Below are 27,342 nucleotides of genomic sequence, written 5' to 3' on the forward strand. Positions count from 1 at the left end.
CTTTTTTTCTGAAAGCATGCTTCCTTATAATTCATACTGCTGTCAATAGTGATTTAAAAACCAGAATAGCATTGAAGGATCTAGACATTTAGCTAATCGGTAAATAATAACGTTCATGGTTCAGCACTTCTAAGTCCTACTGATTTAAATAAGAGAATCAAGCACACACTTCCTAACTCTCTTTTTGAAAGCAATCATATTCTAAAATGCTCAGCTCTGAATGAGTCATGGCCCAAGTATTATTTCATCCCAGCAGGAGGAAGATCCACAGGAGTGTAAGTTTTATAATATTAGACAATTAAAAATATATATGAAAACCAAACACTTACATTGGCATTCCTTGCAGCACTTGCCATCAACATATGCTGGAGCTGAATTAAGAGGACAGTCAGAAAGTGGGCAAATCAATGCTTCACATTGGACAGTACCATTCTAGGAGGGAAAAACTTTTTTTAAAAAAATATTCAAACAGAATATAGTCAGATAAACAGCTATTTTGAGGAATTTGCATACTGAAAGTCAACATTTCACTTTAAAAAGAAGGCACAATCGAATTCAAATAAATGAGGCTATATATTTAATTTATTACCAGGAATTAAATGAATGCTCAGAATCATTATGAATTTTCAAATGTACCCAGCACATGCTCAATCTCATCTGATCTCGCAAGCTAAGCAGGGTCAGGCCTGGTTAGTACTTGGATGGGAAACTGCCTGGGAATACTGGGTGCTATAGGCTTATACCATAGTCTTTAAAGACTGAAGGTTGCTAACCATTATTATATCAGTGCTTCCCAAACTGTGGGTTGGGCCCTACCAGTGCATTGCAACCTGATTTTTGGTGAGCTGCAAAACTGACAAGGAAACTATATTGAGCACTAAGGAAACAGAAATGGAGCAGCATGTGCACGTTTACTCATGAGTAGGCAACCATGCATTGGTTCACTTCAAAGGGCAGGCTGAGGGAAACACAATGCCACCAGAATAATCCGATGAAATGAACACATGTCCCAATACTTTTGAAAAGGAAGTTCTGTTCCCCCCGCTGACAAGTAAAATGTATTGAGCCCTATGGAATGTGAGAGTCACATATGCAGGTGTGAGTAGGCAGTCATGCTTCAAAGTTCAGGTGAAGGGGAGTACAAAGCTACCAGAATGATGCCAATCTGATGAATGTGGAGCTCAAACACTCAAAAAAGCAGTATTGCCCATCATAGTAAAAAGGATAGAAACAGAGGCTTAAGAGACTGGTAAAGTGAAACCTTTTTTAGTCTCTTAAAGCTAGGTGGGTCCCAATAGATTGTCGTTTTTAAAAAGTGGATCTTGGTGCTAAAAAGTTGGGGAACCCCTGATCTAGGACAATAAATGCAATTTGAACTAAGGGCATAATCCAGCAGGAATTTTGCAGCCCAAGCCCAACTGCAATGAGTGGGTCTTGGTGCTAAAACATTTGGGAACCACTGATATATATTCTTACAGTAGTTATTCATTTCATTTTTTCCCCCCTACAGCAGCCAAGAAAAAGCCTTTTATGTATGGAGAGGGGCAAAATTGCTGCTTTAGACTGAAATGGAGGATTTAAAGATGACATTCTAACAGGACCCACCTAGTTTTATGTGACTAAAAAAGGTTTCACTTTGCCAGCTGGTGAGAACTGCCTTCTGGAGTGTTTGTTGAGCTCCTTGTTCATCAGATTGGGACCATTCTGGTGGCCTTGTGTTACCCTTTGCCTGGCTTTCGATAAGCACTGAAGCACCTACACATGAGAAAACATACGTGTGTGTTTCAGTTTTGCTTTCCATAGGGCTCAGTACATTTTGCTTGTCAACTTGTGGGGGGGAGGGAACACTTCCTTCTCGAGTTGGGGTCTGCAATCATTGGATCAGGATAATTCTGTTAATGTTGTGTTCCCCTCAGTCAGCCTGTCGAAGTGGACCCAGGAATGTGCTGCTCTGTTTTGGTTTCCACATGGATCAATGCATTTTCCTTGTCAGCTATCAGCTTGCTGGTTTTGCAACCCACCAAATTTGGGTTGTACCCCACTGGTGGGTTCCAACCCACAGTTTCGGAACCACTGCCCAACAGAACAATATCTTCTCAATTAAAATCAATGAAAGGTAAAGACCCCGTCTGCCCAAAAACATGTTGAAGGAGGAAAACAGCAAGTCACCCTGAAGCTCTTAGGCAAAAGGGGTCTTCAGCTCTGAGATACTATAGCTCACTGAATGTGTCCACTGATTTCAACAGGTATATTTTAAATGTTGCATATGAGGAACATTGCAGTTGGCAATGGAGATGAAAAAGCAACCCATCACTGAAGGCCCTCTTCCCCCAGCTGTTTTCTTGCATGCAGCCTTCTAAAGGTAGTTGGGTTATAATAATAATAATAATAATAATAATAATAATAATAATAATAATAATAATAATAATAATAATACAGGTATTTCTATACCGCCTTTCTTGGTCGTCAGATTTCTTCTCAGACTTTATTCAAGGCGGTTTACATAGGCAGGCTGATTAAATCCCCATAGGGATTTTTACAATTGAAAGAAGGTTCTATCTTTCAAGAACCACAACAGTCCGGATGTTTCACTCTGATCTGTTTTCACATTCTGGCCTCCATCCTCCCACGCTCAGAGCAGATGGAATAACTCGGCTCAGCTTGTCAGCTGCTTCAAAGTCACACGGTGCCGGTGGCCTCGAACTGGCGACCTGTGGATGTTATCTTCAGGCAAATGGAGGCTCTACCCTCTAGACCAGACCTCCTGTATTATTACACCATATTTCAACAAAAAGGTTTATATAACAAAATAATCTTTTATTGAAAGCAACAGGATAAAAGATAAATGATGTAATGAAACAAAAAATAAAAACAAATGAATAACAAATGTGACTACAGGTTGAGTATCCTTTATCCAGACTGCTTGGGACAGGACAGTGTCTGGATTTTAGATTTTTGAATAAACTGCATAAATATAATGAGAAATGCTTCCTCTTATTCTTTCCACTGTTACCCATACAGATGTCTGCTGGCCTCTGACATATTTCAACCATGTGTGTACATCTTTATCCACCACACAGCAGAGAACAGATCTTACAGCCTATACGTGAACTGTAAGTAGGAATGAGCACAAAATCTTCTAGTGTTCACACTACAGAACACAAGCGCTCCTTGTAGTCACACTGTGTTCGCACTTTCTCTGTTTACACTTCACAATTGCTTCTTCTGCAGCCTGCAGTATACTCCCTACTTAGTGCTGCACTTTGCTGTTTTTTGCACTTTTTCTTTAAAATATGTTTTGGACAAAAATGTCTTGATCTTGGACTAGTCCAGATTTTGGATGTCTGGTTAAGGGATAATCTACCTTTATAAAGAATGAACCAAAGGAACAAAGTTTTTAATAATAAAGTAAAAAAAAAATATCTCATATCCTTAAGGTAATGAAAGGCGTTAAGAAAGAATGTAAAGTTCTTCCCCTACAACCATTTTAGGTCACAATTTTGTGACACTTTCATATCTAAAACACAGACACATTTATAACAAATTGTACACATCCCTGAATTTCTACTCAAAATATAGCCATACCATGCAAGTACAGTTCTTGCAGCCATCTGTCCAAGATTCAAACTCTCTGTAGGTAACACCCTTCATAGTGCAGGTTCTTTCACAATAGCACTGATCCAATCTATTCATCCTCTGCTCAGCTCGGGACAGCTACAGACATGTTTCACAGAGAGGGACTTGTTAGCTGTGGAAAGGTTAACCTAAAATTACAGTACTAAAGCTGCCATTTAAACATTAAGCAATGGTGAATTAGAAAAAGAGATACTGTGAAATGGGAAAACAAATATCCAGATAGCTGTTTTTTAAAAAAACTGGAATATAATCCATCAATTCATTCAAGGTCTTTTTAGGTTGAGAATGATTGGATACCTTTGATGACTTAGGGCCAAACCCTATCCAATTTTCCAGTGCCGTTGCAGCTGTGCCAATGGGGCATGCACTGCATCCTGTGGTGGGGAGGCAGTCACAGAGGCCTCCTTATTTGTTCCCTTACCTCAGAGTTGCATTGCGGCTGCACCGGTACTGGAAAGTTGGATAGGACTGGACCCTTAGTCTCTAGAGCAGTGGTGGAAAACATAAGGCACACAGGTCAGATATGACCTGCAGAAACTGTTTATCAAGCCCTTGTGACCCCTGGGCTGTCCTAGCACTGCCCTTTCCATACAGTCACTTCTGCTGAAGGTCTGGGAGGGAGAGATGAATGGAAGCTTCAGAAGACAACAAATGCTATGGAGGAAAGGGGGTGAGAAAGAAAGAGATGCTGCTGAGGTGCTCGCAGAGCCCATTTATCATACGGTCCACCCTTTCAGCAGCGCCGCTTCTGCTGAGGTAACATTTTGTAGAGCACACCTTCTGAGCTGCGAAGTGATGTCTTGGCAGAGGTTGTGCAGCTGAGAGGCTGGCCTGCATTATAATTGGGATCTCCCATGTCTTGAAAATACTATCAAGATTTGCACATTTTCCTGTTCCGTCAGTTGCAGCTAATGAGTTCCTACATGAAATCAAAGTGCTTATTTTTTGGGCATCATCTGCTTAATGATATCGCCTCCAGCCCTCAGCAGGCTCCTTGAATGTTATTCAGCCAGTTACATTAGTTTTATACCCTGATCTAGAGAAATGTGTGTGTTCATCGCTCTTCTGTTCATGAACTGTTCCATTCATTCTAATGGAAGGGGTTCAGGAAGGAGCTCATGAACCTGCTTTTTCTGGGTGGAATAAATAGGGAAGCACCATGCGCGCGCGCGCACACACACACACACACACACACACCAAAGTTCTCATATACTCAGTACCAAATTGCAGGTATTTCCCCTTTTCCCCTCTTTAGTGTCTCTATTAATTAGCACCTCAAGCTTTAGTCCCATTCATTCACATTTGAGAAATGAAAGCACATTTGAGAAATCTACGTACTTATTGAGAAATAAGTAGATTCTGCTTAGCAAGTTTCTGAAGTACAGTTTCTATGACATAAAACCCAATCCTATTATCTTTTTGGAACAAATTGAGCACCAATTTGCACACAAATGCGCATAAGGAATCAGGTAAAGGCAGCTCACAGGATCAGGACAAACCCTGATTCCTTATGCACATTTGTGTGCAAATTGGTGCTCAATTTGTTCCAATCCTTATAATTCCCAATGTCTCGTCAACAGTTTGAGCTGAGTTCATGAGCTTTTGAAGCATGACTAACCAACCTTTAGGTATCCTACCGGTATAATTTTCAGGCACGTTGGTACTTTTAGTACACAATTACCTACTCAACTCTTTCTGCTTAGCAAGTTTCTGAAGTACAGTTTCTATAAAACCCAATCCTATTGGGCTGCGCTGCTGTCAGCAAGTACATTCTGCCAGCACAGGCTGCTGAAAAGCAGCCATAAAACACGCTCCAGCAGCTCACTAAGTATGGCACTGCCAAAATGCCAGTAGCGTATCACCAGTTCATTGTCACCTGGAGCAGGTAAACCAATGGGGGAGGCAGGAGAAGGAAGGCAGGGAGGAAACAAAACTGGGCACAGCGGGGGAGGAATGAAGTGTGAGGAGGCTGTGGCAGGGATGGATCCAGCGGCAAGGGTACACACCAGATCCTATTTCCACCTGCAGCGACCTCCCTGCCACCTCTCTCCTCGGACTTGCCCAGTGAAATTTCAGATCAGCTACGCCAGTGGGGGAAGGTGGGGAGAACAGGATTGGGCTGAAGTAGTTGAAGGTATTATTGCAGAACAATTTTAATACATAAGTAGATATCCTAAGAAGCTTGCATGGAAATAATGCATCATTTTTTACTGTTCCACATGAATTTATGCAAGTAAAAAGTAGAAGAAATTGCTCAACAATGATTCACCAACAATTTTTAGGTGACATCTTGTGCAGTGTATTCCACAAGTGCAAAACAAGTCAGAATTTCAACTGTATTTCTGAGTCCAAGAACTCTACAGCATCATTTCAGCATGCACAAGCTCCCTTACACAAGCAAAATGACAATGCAGACACAGAATACCAGGAATCGCTGAATGATGCCAACAAACGTGTTTCCCTCTGCACCTACATATTTCGATCAAGACAGGACAAATGGCTGCCTTTTCACCATCCTTAAAGGGCCACAAGAGTGCAGGGCACTCTTTAGCAAGGTGTAATGCCATGTCATCCACCATAATGTTCGGCAGACTTAAGGGGGTACCATACTTTGAAAGGCATTGCCAATGTGGGCAGGGCGTGGAAACAATATCGCAAATGCTTTTAGACTGTTCACTTTATGAGGAGATGTGGACGAAGCTCCGAGGCTCAATTTGGAAAGTCGGTCAGACAAGGAAAAGGTTCGATTCATTCTTTCCACAGAGTTGTTCAACATAGTGGAGAGAACAGCAACCTTTCTATGGGAGGTTGTCAAGAGTCGAACTAATGAACAAAAATGAGTCAGGGTACCCGTGGATTGTAAGGATTTTATGTAGTCTTTGTATTACGCCAGTAAATTTCCTGTACTGACAATGCAGGATACAACCTGAGAATATACTAGTACTGCTGTTTACCAAAGAGTTTAAGAAGGTTAAAGGATTTGTATTAACCTCTAATCCTGAAGAAAAGCAATGTAGAAATATTCAGTTTCTTATTAAACCAATGGGATAAAGTTTCAGAAAAGGAATGTAGAATACTCCTCTTTTTAAAAATTATCAAGCTGGAACACTTTATTAAATTATCAAGCTGAAATTATCAAGCTGAAACGGGAAAATGTTTGACAAAAGATGGCAAGGGATAAAAGAATCAATGCACAGAGAAGCCTTTGGCCACTCATCTTATTCCCAGAAGTATTTGAAACTATCAAATTGTTGTATTAAAATTAACTGAATAATTATTCTAAGAGATAAGGCTTGAATATTTATGAACCATTCCTTGCTCAAGGACTTTGACTCAGTTTTTTATACAAAAAGAAAAGTACCGCACAAGTGAATATAAAATATACATCCATACACTCACTCACACATCCCTCTATAGAACATTTATATTCCTTCCACCTACCCCCCACCCCCAAACAACTTCTGAGAATCCTCTTACCTTGGCAGAAGTTTTGGCTAAAATATCTTGCAATTCCATTATTTTCTGCACAAGTCCATGGAAATCATTACAGGTTGGGCAGGCTGAAATTATAAACATAACATTTGTCATGTTGTAGCACTAGACTTAGCTGATAACCAATACAAGATCTTGCTGAACAAAAATTATAAACACATCGCATTTTATTTTATGATATAAAAACTAGTAGACTTACTGCGATTAAGATCTGGGCACTGAGATATAAATCCTTGAGGCATGACAAGTAATTGAACATCTTGCATTATGCCCTGTGTGCAAGTTGGGGGAGAAAGGTTATATTATTTTTAGCCTGTCAGTGTAATATTCCAATGCAAGTATTGCTATGTAAAAACTCTCTCATATTCAGAATAGATATACCAAAAAAAAGCAGTTTCTTTGAAACCATTATCTCTTGCTCTCACTGAATTTCATTTTCATTGAAGGTAGCATTAAGAAAGTAGAGAAGGAAAATAGCTGCCCTTGTACACACTGATACACACACGCACTCAACCACTTTAAGAGATTCAAGATTAAATGTCAAGGTGTAATTAAGCAGCAAGAGACTGGTGGCTGGAAACTCAGTTACTTTTATTTAGCCCCCAAAGAAAGGATTCACGTGACCTTTAAAAGCAATTTTGAAATAATTCGCAGTTTCACTGAGTTTTGAGGAGCACATTTAAATAAAATACAAGAGCACAAGCCACAGCTATGCTGTTACATAATTTCCATTAATGTGCCCTATGCAGGAGAATTTTTGTCAAATCACTAAGGATCAGTCCTAAGATATCCAGTCATTGGCCAAAAGCTGATGCAGCCAACACTAGATTCATGCTCTCTGACTGTTTGAGCTCCCTAGTTGTGGTTTTTTGTTTTCATAAAGAATATGAGGCACTGGATTTTATGAAACTGTCTGGACAGAAATCTCCTACTATCCTCTGCTTCATTTTTTGAGACTTTTTACTTTTAAAAAATTGTGAGTTGATTAATCCCTTGTTAATCATGCCTGCTAGCTTCCTTTAATAGAAGTTAGGCCAGGCTACATCAGTTTTTAAAGTAAACACTTTATATGACTTACAGCCTAATTCTAATGAGGGCCCCCACTGATGGAACACATGTTCTGCCAGTACGCACTGTAGCAAAAGTGCTGTAAAGTGCTTTGTGACAATACATGCGTGCCACCAGGAAGGCCAGGGCCTGTGTGTGTGTGTGTGTGTGTGTGTGTGTGTACACAGCCTTTCTGTGTGTGTGTGTGTGTGTGTGTGTTTGTGTGTTATATATATTATCTATATCTATATCTATATATATGCGTGCCCCTTCCTCTACAGTCTTTAAAATAGTGTTTAAATCCTACATATTTCACCAGAATTCAGTTTAGAGGTGGGTCTTCTGGAGCGATGTATTTTTTTTTTTTTTTTAGTATTTCATGCTATTTATTGTGTTATATTCTGGTTTTATGCCATTTTTTAAAACTGAATTTTCACTTGTTGATTGTAAATTTTTTTTGTTAGGCACCTTGAGACCTTGGCAAAAGGCTGGATCATACACTGAAATAAATAAATAATCCAATAAATTATCTCAGAACTGCAATGACTCTAGAACCTGGTTAGTTCCTGAGCCCACCCTAAATTCTATTCCCTTTTTCAACAAGCTGCATCCCATTTCCAAATAGTGCGATTGTGTACATTCAGTGTTTTGTTCAGATCTTAAGCATTCAGTTCCAAGATGAAGCGTACATGTATAGGAAATGTGCAAATATGTTTCAGATACCAGGATAGTTGGTACACACGTAAAATGGAGTGAAACAAAATATGATGAAAGTGTTGATCTCAACATAACCAAAAATGACTCAATCCTATCCAACTTTCCAGCACTGGTGCAGCTGAAATGCAGCCCTGAGGAAAGGGAACAAATGTTCTCTTACCTTATAGAGGCCTCTATAACTAGCCTTCCACCACAGGATGCTGTGCACATCCCATTGGCACAGCTACACCAGGGTTGGAAAGTTGGATAGGTTCTGGCCCAAAGTCAGTTATATGTTCACAGGTGAAACAGTACTTAAGGACCAATTCACACAACTACCTTCAGGGTAATTTAAATAGGCACATACTTCATTATCCATCATTGCAATAATAAAAGTCATTAAGAATCAAAAAGAAATCCAACAATCATATGAATCAGCTTCTACACATTTGTAGCTTGATGTACAATCTCCTCCCTAGAGGGGCTAATCCATAGCTGCTGGATTATGTTCTCCCTCTGGATATTGAGAAAACAAGAGGAATTGACAGATGCCTTGCCTCAAGGGAAGAGGTCACTTTTCATCTCCCCAGGTAAAACAATTGTTGAGAACTATTCAGCTATCTAAACCTTTTAAGATAATTCAAAAGTATGTCATTTCATAATTCTAAATCATTCTTCTGATTTCTTGTTATTTCTTTTGAGACCCTTTTGTTGAAAGTAATTCCTAACAGCCCAATTCTGTATTACAGATATGTCAGGATAACTCCACATATGCTGATGAAACAATGCACCTAATGGCATAGAGTCCACCCAGTGATAGATGCACCAGAAACACTGGCACAATGGTGGAAAAACATGGTGCCATCATAGTTCAGGTACTCTGTCAGCAGGGAGGCCAAACTTGGGAGGAGATCAGGAAGTAATAGCAAGGATGAGAGCAGGAAGAGGATATACCATATCCCAAGTGTCTCTCACACCCTTGACAAGAAAAAATGAGTGATAGGACCACTGTGTCCTAGACAACTGTGCCCTGGTCAAATGTATCCTGGTCTTGGACATTTGTGTCCATTGTTTTTGCGTCCCAGATGTTTATGACCCAATCTATGTAGATGTACATCCACAGATTTGAAAAATCACGAGTTCCTAACAGTGTCTGGAGGGCCTCACCGAACCTCCCTGATACAACCAGAAGTGTCTTCTGGTCGCACCTGGAAGGTGTTCTGAAGAGCAAGGAGGTCATGCATGGTCTCCGCATGCCTCAGAAGGCCTCCCAGAGGCTTCCAACAAGCACATCCAGTTTGACAAAAAACCAGTGTGGCTGCTGTTGTGGTCTATTCTTTGTGATTCTTCTTGTTCCCCAGTTACTCAAAAGGACTGCACCAGTGTTACTAGAAGGGCTATGCCAGCATGATATTGTCTGGATGTGCTTAGAATACAGTGGTCATCATGCTGGCATCAGTGCAGTGTCAGCATGGCATCTAAATAGGTCTGGACCACAAGTATGCCCAGGAATTCTATCAATACTGTCAAGCAAACACATTCAGCTTGCTCAGAATGATTCAAAAGTAGCAGCACTGGAAACTAAATGAGTTGTATTCCTCACAAACCCAGAATACTATGTAGACAAATTAGTTTTCCTTAGCTGCTGAGCCATTATTCTGAGCCATTAAACAAAAATATGCTTATAGGTCCCACAGTCATATATACGGATTCAAGACCCATGGTGGAGGCTGGACCTGACCTCCTGGACACAACCAGAGATGTTCTCTGGTCACATCCAGGAGCCTTTCTGTCAGGGAAGAATCTGTATCATAACTTATTTTGTTTCCTCAGCACCTCCAGGTTTCCTAGCTTGCAGAAAGACAAGAGGTCAGAAGAGGGACCCTCCCAAACGTTGGTAGCAGGGAGAACTCTCTAGCATTAGAGTGCCTTACCTCTAGCCCAACCACTAGGAAGGGAGAAGCGGAAAAGTATTATTCCTTCTTCAACCTTCTTGTCTCACCCAATGCGGAAAATTTTTTCCAATGCTTTATTTTTACCTTTTATCTCTGGCCACTAGAGTGTGCTAGAAAATTGGAAACAACAAACAAAAAGATACAAAGGAAACAGAAAAAAACAACCTTGAAAATTCACTCTACAAGATCCTAGGTCAGCCTACATCACTGTCCTCAAGAAGAGACAGGCCTAATGGAAGCTCACTGCTTCCTTGGCACTGAGGCACCTGTCAATTACCTGTGCCTGCCTGCTGTCCATGATGGGAGAACAACCCAACAGTTCTCAATTACCCACCTGGAGAGGGTGGGAGGCATACGTGGGTGGCAATTGACAAGTCTGTTGTGAGTCTTAACACAGTGACTAATAAAGGATGACATTTACAAAGTTTAATGTAGCAGAAGGCTTATTGAGAAATTCAGATGTGCCAATTGGAAATGATCCATTGCACCCACAATGGATTACTTTGGAAGCAGATTGTGCATGAGTTATAATATACAGTCTGTACTTTTTTTACAGGAATATGCTTTATGTAGTATGTAGGTCCAGGTCATGAAGAGCTCTAAGGGCCAATTCTAACCCACTTTCCAGCACCAACATAAGGGCAATGCAGCTCCAAGGTAAGGGAACAAACATTCCCTTACTTTGAGGAGGCTTCCATGAGTGCCACCCAACTGTAGGGTGCAGCACACCTTCCATTGGCACAGCTAAGTCAGTACTGGAAAGCCAATACCAGTACTAGCTAAAGTTTCTGAACCATTTTCAAAGGCAGAACCACATAGATCATATTGTCATAGCCAATTCAAACATGAAAGACTGTGGCAAAATCTCTCTGTCTTCTACGAATACGTATCAGATGTAGCTGATAAAATATACTCCTGGCCATGACCATCACAATCACTTCTTTCTCCATCAACAAGGGAGGTTACAGGGGCATGCTCAGATTGTGCAAGAGTAACTGCCGCCCCCATCAATTAACTGCTAAAGCCACAAATCCCAGAGAAATGGCATCTTCACAAGCATCATCTCCATCTTGCTTGGGTTCTGACATCAGTTTGTTGCTCTTCAACAATCTCATGGCTTGGCTTTGCGTACCTCATTTTAACATACAAGGAATTTCAGGTGGACTATGCTGCCCACCAAACCAACACATGAAGTCAAGAAGTGTGTTTTCTGGAACAAAAATGCTACAAGTTTAGCTAGTCCAAATGACAACATCCAACCATTCCTACATAACTCTCTCAACAAGCAGAACTTGTTATGGAGCACTTTCATTTCAAGAATACAGGATTTAAAACAATAAAGCAGTGGTTCTCAACCAGTGGTATGTGTACCACCAGTGGTAGGCCAGGAGGTGTTGAGTGGTACACACAGCACCCACTACCCAGCAGTGAGACCACAGTGGGAGTTTCCAACAGTGATAGGAAGGTAGAGCTGGTAGACAGAGCTCTAGCACATGGTTTTTGAGTGCAAGAAAAAGCTCTTCTGCCCGACTGGAGCTTCTTATTGACCTTGGCAACTCCTGGGTTCAGAGACCACAACAGAAGTAACTGGTGATGACATCATTGCCAGTTACTTCCGGTGGTACCTCAGAGTAATAGTAGATTCTATGAACATGACCCAGTATATCATCTTATTTCCTGTGCATTTTGCATTCATACTACTGAACAGGTGCCAACAGAAGGGATACAGACCAACCAGCACAAACACTGAACACACACTGATGTACAGCAAAAGTGCTATTGTGAGAAAATGCGCTGCATTTCCTGGTTAGGCAACACCTATGTTTTTACACCTTCATTTAATAGTACATTAGTTTTGCTATTAAACTTTTAGGAAGTAAGATCAAGTAAATAAAACCATTACAGTGAACAGATCGCAGTACCCCAAAGTATTACAATGTTTTGAGCTACAAGACTGTGAAGTATTTAAGAGACACCAAACACACTCTTTGACCTGATGTCGCAACTTCAAAGTGTAATTCAACAATCAATCAATTGGAAGAATGTGGAGCAGAAGACAAAAGCCAAAAAAGCTCTCAGTTCATATGCATTTGCATGTGAGTATTGTACATCTTGCAATATATCACTATTATAGATTTTTAAAAATTTAAATATTTCTTTATTTTTATCTTGAGGAAAACATACCTTAAAGAAGCCATGTGCACTATTCCTTTGTCCCAACCAAAATGTTGTACCAACTGGTAAATCCATATAGGGTTTTTCTACCACTCTCTCATAAATTCTATTTTTAAAAGAGAAAGCAAGATTTTTTTAAAAAATTATATGCTACTCTTATTTCACTCAGTGATTATCTAGAATGTGGCAGGTTCAAGCTCCGAATACAAAATGCAACTCTTCACTTACTTATTGCAGTCCACATGCAAAATCAAGTGTGATGCGCTGATTGCTAATGACAGTCTGTGCCACTTGTCATCTGCCAAAATGTAAGGAAACACTTCCGTATGCGACCGATGGCTTCCTGAACGATAGTGCAATCTGATTTCATTTCTATGACCGCTGCTTTCTAGCTCCAAGTACCTGCACCAAAGTCATGAAGCAATTTTAACAAAGAAGAAGCTGAATCCCATCTGTTTTATCTGAAAAGTTCAGCACATGTTCAAAGTAAGGCAAATGTTATGGACGTAAAAAGGATTTGAATGAATGGATCCCTCTCATAATTGGGTCTTGGTACTGCTTAGAACAGCAATTTTCAATCAGTTTGCCGCAAATGGTCTGCAGGTGTGCGGGAGTTTGGGGGAGGGTCATTTATTAGTAGGGACATTGGGGATGTGAGCCCCCCTTCCCTGCCAGCAATGTGGCGTGCCTTGACAATTTCAGTGCCTTGTCGGTGTGTAATGAGATGAAAAAGGCTGAAAATTGCTGTCTTAGAATAACGGTAAATTATAAATAACAGCACAAGTTATATCTTCTACTTCAGCACGAAGACTTCAAAACATCAAACATAAGTGCTTCTTTAACCACTTTGCAAATAAGATTTTCACTGCATACCTCCCTTTTTAAAATCCATTTTCTTCTCCACAATGAAATGTTTATAGCTATCAAGAAAATCCAAATATTTTTGCTTTTCCCAAAGTGGCCACTGATTGGTTACAGGTCATTGCCTACCACCATGCACCAGTCTACCCTCTGCATCTGTTTGGGGGCAGATCCACTTTTTAAGGCTGGGTGGATATTATTTTTTTCATTTTGGGGCTACGCACTGGTTGATTTCAAGTGGTGGGCCAGAGCTGGCCTGCAGGCCAGAGGTTGCCTACCACTGCTCTATGTTAATAGTGAGGATGGGGCACAGTACATGATCAAAGTAAGTTAGAACAAAATAGATTCAATAGCACCTAATGGTCAAAACTGCAAACACCACACAAGCAAAAACCAGATCACAGGAAGGCTGAACAGCAAAAAGGAAACTTCAGAACAACCATCAGATTCCAGGTATCAGCTACCAACTGCCACAAGTTTAGAAGACAGCAGCCCTTCCCAGTGAGATAAATCAGCAATTCCCCAAGGTAAATCTGCTCCTAATTCCAAGTGGGGCAAGGTATGCTAACGGAAATAAAAGTTAAAAGGGAAGACTAATTTAACATAGTTTATAGCGATATATACATGACCCGACTGAGGACAAATCATTGATGTAAAATCTCACTTCTGGGGAGACTGAGAACCACATACAATTAAGACTGCTGATATTATGGGTCACCCACATCTTAAGCTTTATAACCAGGAGAAGCTAAATTATCAAAATATGCTACAAATTTGTTCACATTGATACATTTATGGCATTTTACCCAGATGCAAAATGTTGTTCATCTATAATAAAACAAAGTTGACTGAACGTGTAAGTTACAATTTATTAAAATTAAACAGTCAATATAGATATAAAAACTATTCAAGTCAAAATTATGTTCAACATAGTTTTCCCCAAGATGAACTGCAGTACTGACAATCTTCAGAATTATAAAGCAGAGTATATTCTGAACAAAGGGAATACATGTTCTAATCTATACCAAGGAATTATGCGGGCAATATATGATTTAATTCAATAGCATGGTTGCAGTCCACTAAAGCAAGGTTCATTCTGCGTTGGATTATGGCCAGAATAGATACCAGCACATTTGTTCATCTTAAATCCATGTTTCCAATACACATGTATTAGAGGCCAGGTGCCTGCCAAGTGCTAGCCCACTGCTGGGCTAGCACAGGTGCTCGCCTGGCATTAGTGTTCACAAACATGCCTTATGGCACATTTGCGACAGTGCATGCCAGTAGTAAGCCAGCACACAGAGCTCAGGATTGGGCTCTTAGTCAGCACTTGTTATTTTAGCTTATAATATTTTTAGAGTAAATTTAGAGGGGAACTCTGGTTATGAACTGGGATGTAAATCAATATGATGTTATCTTGCTCTTTTGGTACCTTCCCATCTCTTTCCAGTAAAGCTGTAGAAGACCTGAGATTACTGTGTAGGAGGAAACTGAAGCTTGAAAACTTGCTCAATAGTTTGCCACATTTTTGTTCAACTTGATAAAAGGCATTGCCCTGCTGGTACTTTCTGATTTTTTTTTCAAGCTGACCAATACAAATGGACAGTGACCTGCAATTTTTGTGCGTTTAAGACAGGGATTTCTAAACTTTTTGGCAGGAGGGCCATATCATCTCTCTGACAGTGTTGGGGGCCGGGGAAAAAAAGAATTTACATTTCAAATTTGAATATATGTATATAAATGAATATATTAGAAATGGAACTTATATGGATGAATGAAGGTCTTGTGATACCACAAGGCCTAAAAAAGATCTTGCACAAAGTGAGGCCGGCCTTTCCTTCGCTGCCACTGCTGCATCACAAACATGAAACGTGAAGCAGTGGAGGGAGCCATCATCCCACAGCTCATGCAAGAGGTCGAACAGTTGCCCTCACGTTGCATTGGGCCAGTGCGGGCTCCAGCATGTCTCTGGAGGGCCAGAGGCTCACTGGAGACTGAGGGCTCCCCACGGGCTGGACTGAGAGGCCTGGAGGCCGCAAATGGCCCCCGGGGCCAGGGTTTGGGCACCTCTGGTTTAAAAGAATGCTCGGTTTAGCTGTCCAAGAGACAGATCCTTGATCTGGATGAGGATTACTTTCTGCCACCTAAGAATGGGATTTAAAGGATTCCAGAAAACTGAGGCATTCGGGGGGGGGGGGGATGCTAAGTTTTGCAAGGCCTTTCAATGTGCCCTGTAAACTGCCCTTCCCCCTCACCATCAGAGCCATTCCGGGTGGCATGAGTAACATGGACGCAGCCACGGACCTCCACAGCCCCACCCAGGGCAAAGCTCCGCAATGGCGCCCCTAACAGGCTATCACCGCCCCCCGCAGGCAGAAATCCACACCCCTAGTCACCAGAGGCTCACGGAGCCTCCTGCAACCTCCTCCCAAGCCGGGGAAACCTCTGTGAGGTTCCCGGCGCTATAAACTGTGGTTCCGGCAAACCAGAAGCACAGTTTCTGCCCCCATCGGGAGCCTCAGAGAGGCTTCCGTGGAGTCCCAGTGGCTGGCACCTGGTGCTTTTGCCCCATCCCGGTCTATGGCAGGCACGCAACTGCATGGATGCATTTTTATTTTTTAACTTCATTAAAATATATCCTTCTTCCTTTTCATTCTTAACTGACAACATAACTTTGGGTTGCAAACAAATCAACACTCAGAAACTTTGATACTTATAGTTAATTTAAAATAACTAACAATAACGATGACCCTTGTGAAATTCAGTATGCAGCTGTTTCACTTAACAAGATATACAATGATAAAACAGGTACACGAAGGCAATGAAGGGAAAATAAATGTCCGACAGACTAGAAAGAAAGAAAAAATTGCTATAAAAGTTGAAGTTTGTGGCTGCAAAACCATTTTTTTCAATGCATTGCATGCTACAGAGTTTGAAATTTGTATTGCAATTCATGCATTTTTAAGGATCATTGTTGACAACTCTTTGTTAGACCCAGATGTTGACTATTATAGCAACTGTGGCAGCTACATAAAAATTTTGATAACACCCCTTTTATCTTTGACAGAAATTGTCTTGTCATCATGAAGAAATCATTTTCAAATGCTCCCATGTCTTACAGTTTAGCGTTTGAAACCTAAATACATTCTTGCTAAACCACTACACCATTTATTATTATAGATGTACCTCTATCTACCCTGTTGAATACTCAGTTTCAATCAAAGAAGTCAGATAGTTAGGAAGCACACAGATAGGCCTAGAGATGCTGTGAATTAGTGTAGGTTCATTGGCTGCAAGGAAATTATGGCCCAATCTTATTGGGCATTTATGGTGGTGAACTCCAGTTCACCACGGTTAAGTGATGCAGCAGCATCATAAAATGCATGCCACCATTCTACACTTTGAGGCTACAGCACAAATGGCCAGATCCTGGATACCATGCTGGAGTGGGCAAGGTGGCTGGAGTGGGTAAGGCGGTGGAGGGAGCAGTTTGAGGGTGGGAGGGATAGGAATGGAGAAAAAGGGGGTCATTTAGGGACACGAGAGGGTACAAATCCTGGCAGCAGAAGCATATAGAAGGATGCTACCCCTATCTTCTTCGTCCAACATACTCCCCATCTCTCTTCAGACATGCCAGCAAAAAGCTAGCTGGACACCCAGTGATAGCCAGCCAGCCTATGGAAGGGCAAGTTAAAACTAAGTCTTTATTAAGTAAATATTTTTACTTACCTGTCCCTCACCATCTGGTCACCCTCCTCGCCACTGCATGCAGCATGCACTCCATAAGAACGGCTGCATGGCAGAAGATGGTGTGTGGTAGGACTGGGCTCTTACAACCAATCCCATCCCCTGCACTCCCATCACCCGATCCCATGACAAGGGTCCATGCAGATCCGTACCAGCAATTTTGATGGCACAGTTCTGAGTAGACCCATCCACTCCACAGAGGCTTATCCCTGTGCAAAGGTACATTTGTTCCCTTACCCAGAGGAGACCTTCAGAACTGTCTCCTCCACAGGATGCAGCGGTAGCCTTTTTGATGCCACTGCATTAGCAGGGGGTAGGGTAGGATAGGATTGGGCCATTAGATTAGTTTACAGTAGTTGAGGCCCACAAAGACAGGTAAATACTGGGATATATTTGTACGCCATTAGCACTTTTAAAGAGTGATAGCTGTGCCACTTCCTGCTGACAAATCTTAGGCTGATTAATCTTTCTATCCATATACATATCTATAGTATATGCACCATAATGATTTCCAAATCCTGTTGCACACATCCTATCTTAACCCATTTTCCCCCAGCCTACAGGTGTACACATTTGATCCCTGTTGCATATATGCAACATTGGGCAGAAATTGCTTAACTAAACTCCCAATCCTAGGAAGTAAGTCCAAACCATTTCAACACAATTTCTAGATACATGTGCTTAGGATCACAGCTTTAAGGTTTTTTTGTGATTGGTTTTTACTATATTCCAATCCATTTTCAGCATAATAAAATATAGGTTTCGGCACCTACCTGTGATCTAAGTGGTGAATAGAAAAAATAACACCTGAATTTAAGCGACTTTGTTTGAGCGACACTAAAATTGTGAATTCATGTTTATTTCTTAGCTTCTGGAAGAAAAGTTCTGCTTTCTCTGAAGATGCTTTTACACTTCTTGAAGTACCTATAATAGAACAGGAAAAATACTATTTTACCAAAAAGTATTTTATTTATATGTATCACTAGTCTATAGCCTGTAGACTATTTTTAGTCTACCTATAGACAGTATAGAAGCAAATACAGCTGGTAAGGTTTAAAAACAGTGATTACTCAACTAGCAGTACAATTTTGTAATATTTACAACCATCTTTAAGATTTATTCCATTACATCTTTAAAATGGAATCACGCTCTAATATTTATACTTAACAATGAAATCCGATCCTATTCTTTAAAATATTTAAACCTTTATGAACTAATGCACTGTTGACAACAGTGCATGACAAATAATAGCATTTGTGAGGCAGATCAAGTCTTTCTAGAGATTTTCATGGATTTTGTTTAATTTAAAGATTTTTATGCATTTCATTTCTGAAAGATTATGGCATCAACATCGATCTTGTAAAACACTTTTTAATGCTTTTAATTTCTTTATTGCTTTGGCTCACATGGTTCCTTGAATGGAGACATCCATGCCATGTAATGGAAGTGTTTAATAAATTATGAAGCAACTCAAGTGCAATTACTTCATTGTGTTCATTGTTTTAACCATGGCATACTAACAGAACAGTGAGAAGCTTTTGTATGCTGCAAGATGGTTTAGATGTACACTAACATTTTCTGACAATATAAACAATCTATTCCCTAAAGGTAGCAAGAGGGAAAGGAAACACACATGGGAAAATGTCTTTTACCTCCAAGCCTAAGCAAACTGCAGACTTCTAGAAAACACCATGGCACCATGCTAATTTACAAACACAGAATAAAATTCACAATTCTAAACAAAAAGTCTTATAGTGTAAAACAGTGGTTCTCAAACTTTTTAGCACCGGAACCCACTTTTTAGAATGACAATCTATCAGGACCCACTGGAAGTGATGTCATTAACCTGGATGTGAGGTCATGGCCAGAAGTGACGTCAAACATAAAATTTAACACCCCCATACAACAAAATCAAAATCAATCAAGTAAAAAAATTAAGTTTTAAAAAAAATTTTAAACTTATTGCAAATAAACAACTCTCCTAAACTCTTCCAAGCAGTTGCTGATCTATTTTAAAAAATTTCCCAAATATCCTAAAGGCTGCAATACTATCCACACTTACCCAGGAGTAAACCCCATAGACTATCATTGTTAAAAGCATATACATAGTAGCCTGTTAAATGTACAATTCTGTAACATTTTCACAAATGCAGACACATACCATGAAAGCATCAAGCCTAATATATTACAAATAAAATATTGAAATGAATGGGGACCCACCTGGAATTGGCTCCTGACCCACCTAACGAATCCCGACTCACAGTTTGAGAAATACAGGAATAAAACGTCAGGATGTGGTGGGATAGAGAAATATTTAGGGAAGGATATGATTTTGCAGTTGGAAAATCATAATTGTTAAGGACATTGTGGAAAATCATAATTGTTAAATTATGTTGTATGCCATTTTGATATCTCAGGAAAGGCAGGTGAGGAATATTTTAAATTTTAAAAGTGTGCCAGCAGCTCCTTAATAATTAAATCAAAACTGCAAGGCAAAGCAATACTATAACTGCTGCTGAAGCACATGCCAGCAGATGACAAGATAACCCAAGTCATGCTGGCTCCTACAGAATGGACTCTTCTGAAAGATCTGAATCCACATCACTAAGAGATTTTCCTCTTTGGGACACTTCATCTGAGCAATGTAAATCATTCTGGGGACCAAGAGGAAAACAGCCACAACTGTGACAATTTCTAACTTCACAAAGCCTGAATATTGTGTAGCTATTCAGCAATTTTCATCTAATCGTTACAATAACTACCGAAGACCCACCTTGTTGAAACCAAAGAGGGCCCAATCCTATCCAACTTTCCAGTGCCAATGCAGCCACACTGCAGGCCCAAGGTAAAGGAACAAACATTCCCTTGAGAAGGCCTCCATAACCACATGCCCACCACAGATGCAGAGCAGGGCCTGTTGGCATGGCTGCATTGGCACTTGAAAGTTGGATAGGATTGGGCCCCAAGTCAGTTTAACATAGAAAGTGGCTCTCATTGCACTCTATAAGTATGCTGAGGAGAGGAACACAATATCGGAGAAGGAATACTTGAATGGCTACAAAAACTAATGTCTGTACACTGCCCAACAGTGAATTCAGGTTGAAGGTTGGTCGATTCATATTATATATTAGTATGAAAAGTTCTGGAGGGAATATCCTGAATTGAAACTTTGAGCAAAAAGCCTATTGCTATCAAAACACAATTGCTTTCAATGGTTTCGAAACATGGATATTTTTACTCTGATGGCCCAGCTGAGTGCCATTAGTCAGATCTCAGGGTCTAATTTATCAAAGTACAGTATCTGAGATCAGAAAATAATTTTCCCCTAGGCCAGACCAAGTGTTACTCTTATTACCAAGTGAGCTAGGGCTGTAGACTGTTGATGAGATTAATCAGTACAGCCGCTATCCTCAAAGAGATTTTTTATTCAGGTATTTATATATCGCCTTTCTTTGGTCGTCAGATTTCTCCTGACTTTAATCCAAGGTGGTTTACATGGGCAGGCTGTTCTAAACCCCTGTAGGGATTTTTACAATTGAATAGTTCTAGTCTTTCACAGAACTCCTCGTTCCAGCTGGATTCCTTCTCGGTCTGGCCTCTCTCTGGCCCTTCGCCTCCCACGCTCCACTTGACAGCAACTCCTCTCTGGCACCGAGGGTCAGCTCATCAGTATATCAGCATGCCGTCAGTTCTCAGGTACTTCCGGTTGTTTCAAACTGGCAGCCTCAGATCTTCAGGCATACAAGGCGGCAGCTCTACCAACTGAGCCAGACCTCCTGCCCATTTGCAGGCCCCAGTTGCTTCTACCTCTAGTGTTAAAACATAGATTCCTATCTCTAGATTCATAAGAGTTCATTGGGATACATAAGAGTCTCAATGAACCACATGAGTAGTCTAACAGTCCAATCTGATCCTTTCTGCACCACCCCCCATTGATGCAGCGGTGCCAAAACGGCAACCGCTGCATCCTATGATGGGGAGATGTTGCAGAGTCTCCTCTAGATAATGATAACAATCATTCCCTAACCTGAAGGTAAGTCTGTGTGGCGCAGATAGGTCTACTTGGACCTGCAACAGCTATTTTGCTGTTGCAAGTTCACATTGCCCCTTCTGCAGGATCGGGCCTGGGAAAGGAATTAGAACAGTGTTTCACAAACTATGGGTTGGGACCCACTAGGTGGATTGTGAGCCAATTTCAGGTGGGTCCCCATTCATTTCAATATTTTATTTTTAATACAGTATATTAGACGATGCTACCACAGTATGTGACTGCATTTGGAGAAATGTTACAGACCCGTACTTTTAACAAGCTACTGTGTATATTCTTTTAACAATGATAGTCAATGGGACTTACTCCTGGGTAAGTGTGGGTAGGATTGCAATCTAGGATTGTTAAAAAATTTTCTGCTTGATGATGTCACTTCTGGTCATAACATCACATCCTGTGGGTCCTGACAGATTCTTATTCTAAAAAGTGGGTGGGAAAAGTGGATTAGAATATCTGCGGTGCTGCCACCACAGATCCCACCCCCATCCCTAGCCGGATTGACCCATACTCCAGCTCTCTCTGTCCTCTCCCCACCTCCTTCAGAAAGTAGTGACTGGAGCCCATACAATAATCTAATATCTTATTAAAAGATCCCAGCACCAATCTCCAAATTAAGAGCCAAATTATGCAAAAGGATGAGAAAAGCTATTGCCTATCAAGACTATTCTGCTTTACTTTTAGATTGTGGTATTTTCATAATAATCCCCTTAATGTGCAACCTCATAAAGTCCCCAAGTATTATTCATTTCTCAAATGATTATCAGAGAGGGGACTTCAGCTGTCCTACACCAGCTTGTTAGATGACCTCCTTGTCAGGTATTTTCCTCACTCAAGCCTAATTGAACAATTCCCAATTATAACAGTTCATTCTAGAAGTTTTTTCAATATTTATGCAACATTTTTTTCTGAATGCCATCTATCTTATGGTTGATTTTAAAACTGACGTAAGTGCACACACCTTAAACTGCCAATCTAAAACTGTAAATAGTAACGCAAGGAAGAACTGCTATTAATTTCAGATTTTTCAATCATGTATAAATATCTGGCTCTTACTCCTTGTGCTATTTATATAAGACAAACTGAATCAATGAGAACTTTCTTTCTTGTGTAACTAGCACACAGGAGGGTCTGCAGCAGATCAGAACTGCAGCAAGTAGATTTTTTTTTAAAAAACCCTCCCTTCTGTGATTTCAGTCTTCAGTGTGGAGACCCACACATGCAGTTTATACAAGATTTAAAAACAACTAACCAGACCTAATGGTGCAACAAACATCACATTGAGTTTGGCCCCTAAGTCTGGGTGATCCTAGCCTTAAGGAAACATCACACAAATAACATTGTTAGTGTCTATGTAATTTCCTTTCTTCCAACATAATTGTAGGTCATAATGTAAGATGGTGGCACCATATTGATCTATGGGGGGGATTTATCTATCTTGCCCCAACATAAAGAACTCACATAAAACAGTAAATTTCCTTTGGAAAAAAAAATGAACATTTCATCAGGAAAAGCCTTTAATTTAAGCATACCTCTACCCATGTTAAGTTGTCTTTTAATTAGTTTAAATTTAAGATTTTATAAATTTTGTTTTTTATTTTTTATTGTAAGCTCCCTTGCATTGCCACAGCTGAGAAAAGCAGGATTTTAAAAAAAAAAACTGCCATCAAACTGATTTAAGAAGGGCCAGCCTAGCCTTGAGGCTGACAGAAACGGGCGCTCTGAGAAGTCGGTTGGAGCCATGTCTACCTGCCCCCCCCCCCTTGGGCCTACCACCCACCCAGTTGCATTAGGGCCCAATCCTAAAGTGGCCCAGTGCCAGCACTGGCTAAGTCCTGGCCCCTGGTGCTGACGCTGGATGCCATGAAGCGCATTAACGGCACCTGGCAAGTAAGGAGCGCTGGCACTAGGCCCACACCAGTCAGGCTCCAGGCCTAGCACTAGCAGGAGGAGCACTGGCACTGCCACTGGGGGTAGGTTCAACCATCGGGCAGCAGTGCAACCTCTGGGGGATGGGATGAGGGCAGAACAAGGGTGAGGAGAGGAACAGGTGCATGAGGGGAACAGGATCGGTATAGAGGCTAGAGCTACTCGAAGGTGTACTGTTCCAGATACTTAGAAGGTGTATGGAACTGTAAGTTTCCCCACCACATGGTGAGATGCATTCTGGGGAGGGGGAAGTGAGGAGGGGGCAGAATGGGGTGGAGAAAAGAGGGAGAGGAGGATTGGTCCCAGGAGGGGGTGAGAATGGCAGCAGAGGCTGCTGCTACATGTTATGCCCCCTCCCAAGTTGTGGAGACCGACATAAATAGTGAGCGAAGATCCAAGTACACCCATTGGGGCCACCAGGGCTCAACATGGGGTAAGGGAACCACTATTCCCTTAACCCGAGGAGACCTCTTGCAGCTTTCCAGGCCCCACAGGATTCAGTATTGACCACTTCAGTGCCGCCATCTTCCTGGGTGCCAGGGAAGTTTAGGATTGGGCCTTTAGACAGAGGACTAGCTCTTAAGAATCACATGTGCAATTATCCCTTTTCTGCCATGAAGCTGAATGGGTGATCTTTGGCTCAGTTACTTTCTCTTCTCCTAATTTACTTCTTAAGGTTATTACAGTGATAAAGTTAAAGTACATCTGCCCTAAAAAGCTTGGATGAAGATGAAATACAAATGTAACAATTTGTCTAGTTCTAGCCAATACACAATATTTCTATTGTTTATCACTACCAAGTAAAAACAAAGCCTAGTTGGGGTGGGAAGCCTTCTAGGATGTAGACTACAGTCCAAGAGGCTCTTTTGGAACATGCCAAAATCATGCATGAACAGTCAGATATTTATTCATTCTAATAAATAATGTCTTAAGAATGAGAGTTCAGGGAGGACTTCAAGTCCCTGAGTAATACAGCAAAATTATCTAAGTATGCTTCTTATAGTTGCCAGCAAAATAACAGTGTAACAAAAGTTCAAGAAAGGGTCTCTATACCTATCATTGTTGTCCTTGAACTATCAAAGTAATTTTTAAAGTGTACTTTCTGTTGGGTTCAGCAAATAAGTGGTGCAAGTTTTGTTGTGACACCTGCCATCTAAAGTAATATTTCATGAATGGAGGAAACCCTCGTGCAGACATTGCACCTGCCTGGAAAGGAACTCATTTTTGTAAAGGCATGAATTCTGGAATAGTGTTCTACAAATATTAATCTGAGATCTGTGTTCATATACAGGTCCAGACTTTTTATCCACAGATTTGGGACCGACCGATTCAACTCCCTGTTGGTTCCAAACCCATGGTAGAGGGCTGGACCTGAGCCCAGCTGCATCTGGATAGCTTTCTGAGGTGCCAGAAAGGAACTTCTGATTTTTGTCCAAACCAGAAGTGTTTTTGTGACACCTCCAAGACCTTTCTGAGGCACACAGAGGCCTCAGAACATCTCGCGTCCTTAGGTAATCTTGGACCACACCTGCTTATCTGCAGGTTTCGGTATCTGCAGGGGGTCTACAAATGAATCCCCTATGGATACTGAGGTCCAGCTGTGATTTAAATGAGCAATATATGTTGTGCTTAGAGTCCTCTGAGGAAACATGTATAGGTGGATACACATGTGAATCCCATTTTTTTGATAAATTCAGTCGCCGGTTCACAGTGCATCCACACTATGCAGCAAGGGTTAGCATAAGAGACAAGAGCCAGAAGCAAATGAAATGAACTAACTCTGGTTCATTTACTATAAAGGAGAAGAAAATTCTCCAAATCCTGGAAATATTTCCCTTCCTGTATCCTTCATTGCCACACCTTACTCAGAAATGGCATGAGATAGGCTAACCAGAAATGTCAGACTGCATTAAAGACTAGAGTAAGATTGTCTTTTTCATGACTTAGTCTTTCCCAGAGAGGTCAGACTCTACCCACGTACAGAAGTATTTCAAAGATCAGTTGGGGACATTTGCTTACTCTCCTCAACCCAGTCTTCTGAGCTGTGCTCTATCCATGGTCCTGAAGATCATCTAGGGCTCATGAAGTTTGCTCACTCCTCCTTCCTGCCTGCTGATATCCCAGGGCCGAACTACGAGCTGTGATGTGGTTTAATTAGCTTTTTGTAAAACAAAAGATGCCACAGATAACCTTGATCTAGATCAAGATCACAGGATGCGGGGATTTAACCCTTTCCCCTGTACCATTTCTTCAATGAAACTAACTCCAGTGAAGCAGTTAGGACTGGAAAAACTCAACTGTGGTCTTTCAGGCACAACTCAAACAGGTTTCCCAGAAGAAAAAAGCTTCACTGTTCTTGTTGATATACTCAGCACAACAGACCCCAGGCCCCCAAAAGCAGTCTTCGGAAAGCAAGCTGCTACAAAAAGGAAGTCATTGGTGCAGGTGAATAGGTATCCCCTTAGTCCTCGTCAGACATGATTCAACCACGGACACCATCCACAGTTACATCATGTCAGGGATTTCACCAGGAAGCCACACTCCAGAGTTCCACCCCCTCTTCTTGGGGATGTTTTTCTGAAGAGACAAACACTGTCCAAAGTGATAGACTATAACCATGAACTGGAATGCTCAGTGCTACCCACAGGAAGAGAGGGGCTATGTAATGTGGTGACACAGTTTGTCAGCGTGCGCCCAGAACTGGTATTGAGGATAGTATCTACAATTCTATCACTTCCGAAGAGGGCTTAACTCACTGCCTATTCTGCCTTTGGCCACCATACTGAAGGACAAAGAGGTTCTCCTGAACAATTGTCCCCTGTTGCTTAATGCAGCCAAAACATCCCAGGGTTTAACTCTAGAAAAACAATAACAATAATAAAAAGAAATGCCTCTTTGCATCAACTATAGTCTGCAATCTCACACATGAATAATAAAACTGGTATGATTAAGAAATATACTCCCAGGCTGTGACCTCCAGAGAGGTTTGAACCCTAGCCCTTTTTATTCCAAATACAGCATCCCAAAAGTTCCTATGATGTGAAGGCTCAACAGATGACATTTATAAGAAGCACAACTAGTCCAATATTATTCCTTCTTAAGTCTTCCAGCTGTTGTTCAAAGCTCAGTGCGCTCCAAGCAACATGGCCTCCAGACTATGGAGGATAAAAAAATACTGCATCCTCTGTATATGACAAGTTATTTCACTTACAGCCCAACCCTAACTAGGGCCTGCACTGGCAGAACAGCTTCCTACATGCACTGGCAAGAAACAGAGTAGGTGAGGGCCCAATCCTGAACATGGTGCACCAGCACAGCGCTGGCACGCAGTGTTGCGAACATACCATTAGGCCCAGCCAGCACGGGTGCTGGCTCAGCAAGAGCCCACACTAAGCCAGCGGCAGTGGAGGATGGGCGACTGTCAGGAGGTAGAGAGGTAAATGGGCACACAGGGGGAGGTGTTCCGGGTCAGGGGAGGGTGGGAATCAGGCATGGCAGGAGGGGGTGGGACCAGCAGAGTTCAGCTCCAATGGATCTGAAGCCCCGAGTCAGGCCTCCCAGCCCGTCTCAGGACTCCTTTACTCTCTGCTGGCTAAACAGCTGGTGCAGAGTCGAGTAGCCCCATTGCAGGGCTACTTTCCTTATCCTGGGGAAGGGGAGGAATCTCCCTTTCCCCAAGGAGACATTGGTGGCTGCATGGAGCGCTTAGAATGCTGCGGCAGCCATTTTGGCACCACGGCAGGCCTGCAAGCGCAGGCA

General features: G+C 41.4%; 1 protein-coding gene across 1 annotated transcript in view; it reads right to left on the bottom strand.

The window, feature by feature from the left end:
* Positions 1-27,342, bottom strand: part of NELL2 (neural EGFL like 2) — a 147,470-nt gene that overhangs the window by 104,094 nt on the left and 16,034 nt on the right. Inside the window, exons 3-9 of the mRNA XM_066633686.1 lie at positions 18,383-18,533; positions 13,230-13,403; positions 13,011-13,107; positions 7,328-7,400; positions 7,114-7,196; positions 3,586-3,714; positions 330-432 (exon numbers count right to left, since the gene is read on the bottom strand). Coding sequence (XP_066489783.1) covers positions 330-432; positions 3,586-3,714; positions 7,114-7,196; positions 7,328-7,400; positions 13,011-13,107; positions 13,230-13,403; positions 18,383-18,533 — 810 coding nt within the window. The remainder of the gene's footprint in view (positions 1-329; positions 433-3,585; positions 3,715-7,113; positions 7,197-7,327; positions 7,401-13,010; positions 13,108-13,229; positions 13,404-18,382; positions 18,534-27,342) is intronic.

This window comes from Tiliqua scincoides, chromosome 7 (genome assembly GCF_035046505.1).
Source record: "Tiliqua scincoides isolate rTilSci1 chromosome 7, rTilSci1.hap2, whole genome shotgun sequence".
Lineage (NCBI taxonomy): Eukaryota > Metazoa > Chordata > Lepidosauria > Squamata > Scincidae > Tiliqua > Tiliqua scincoides.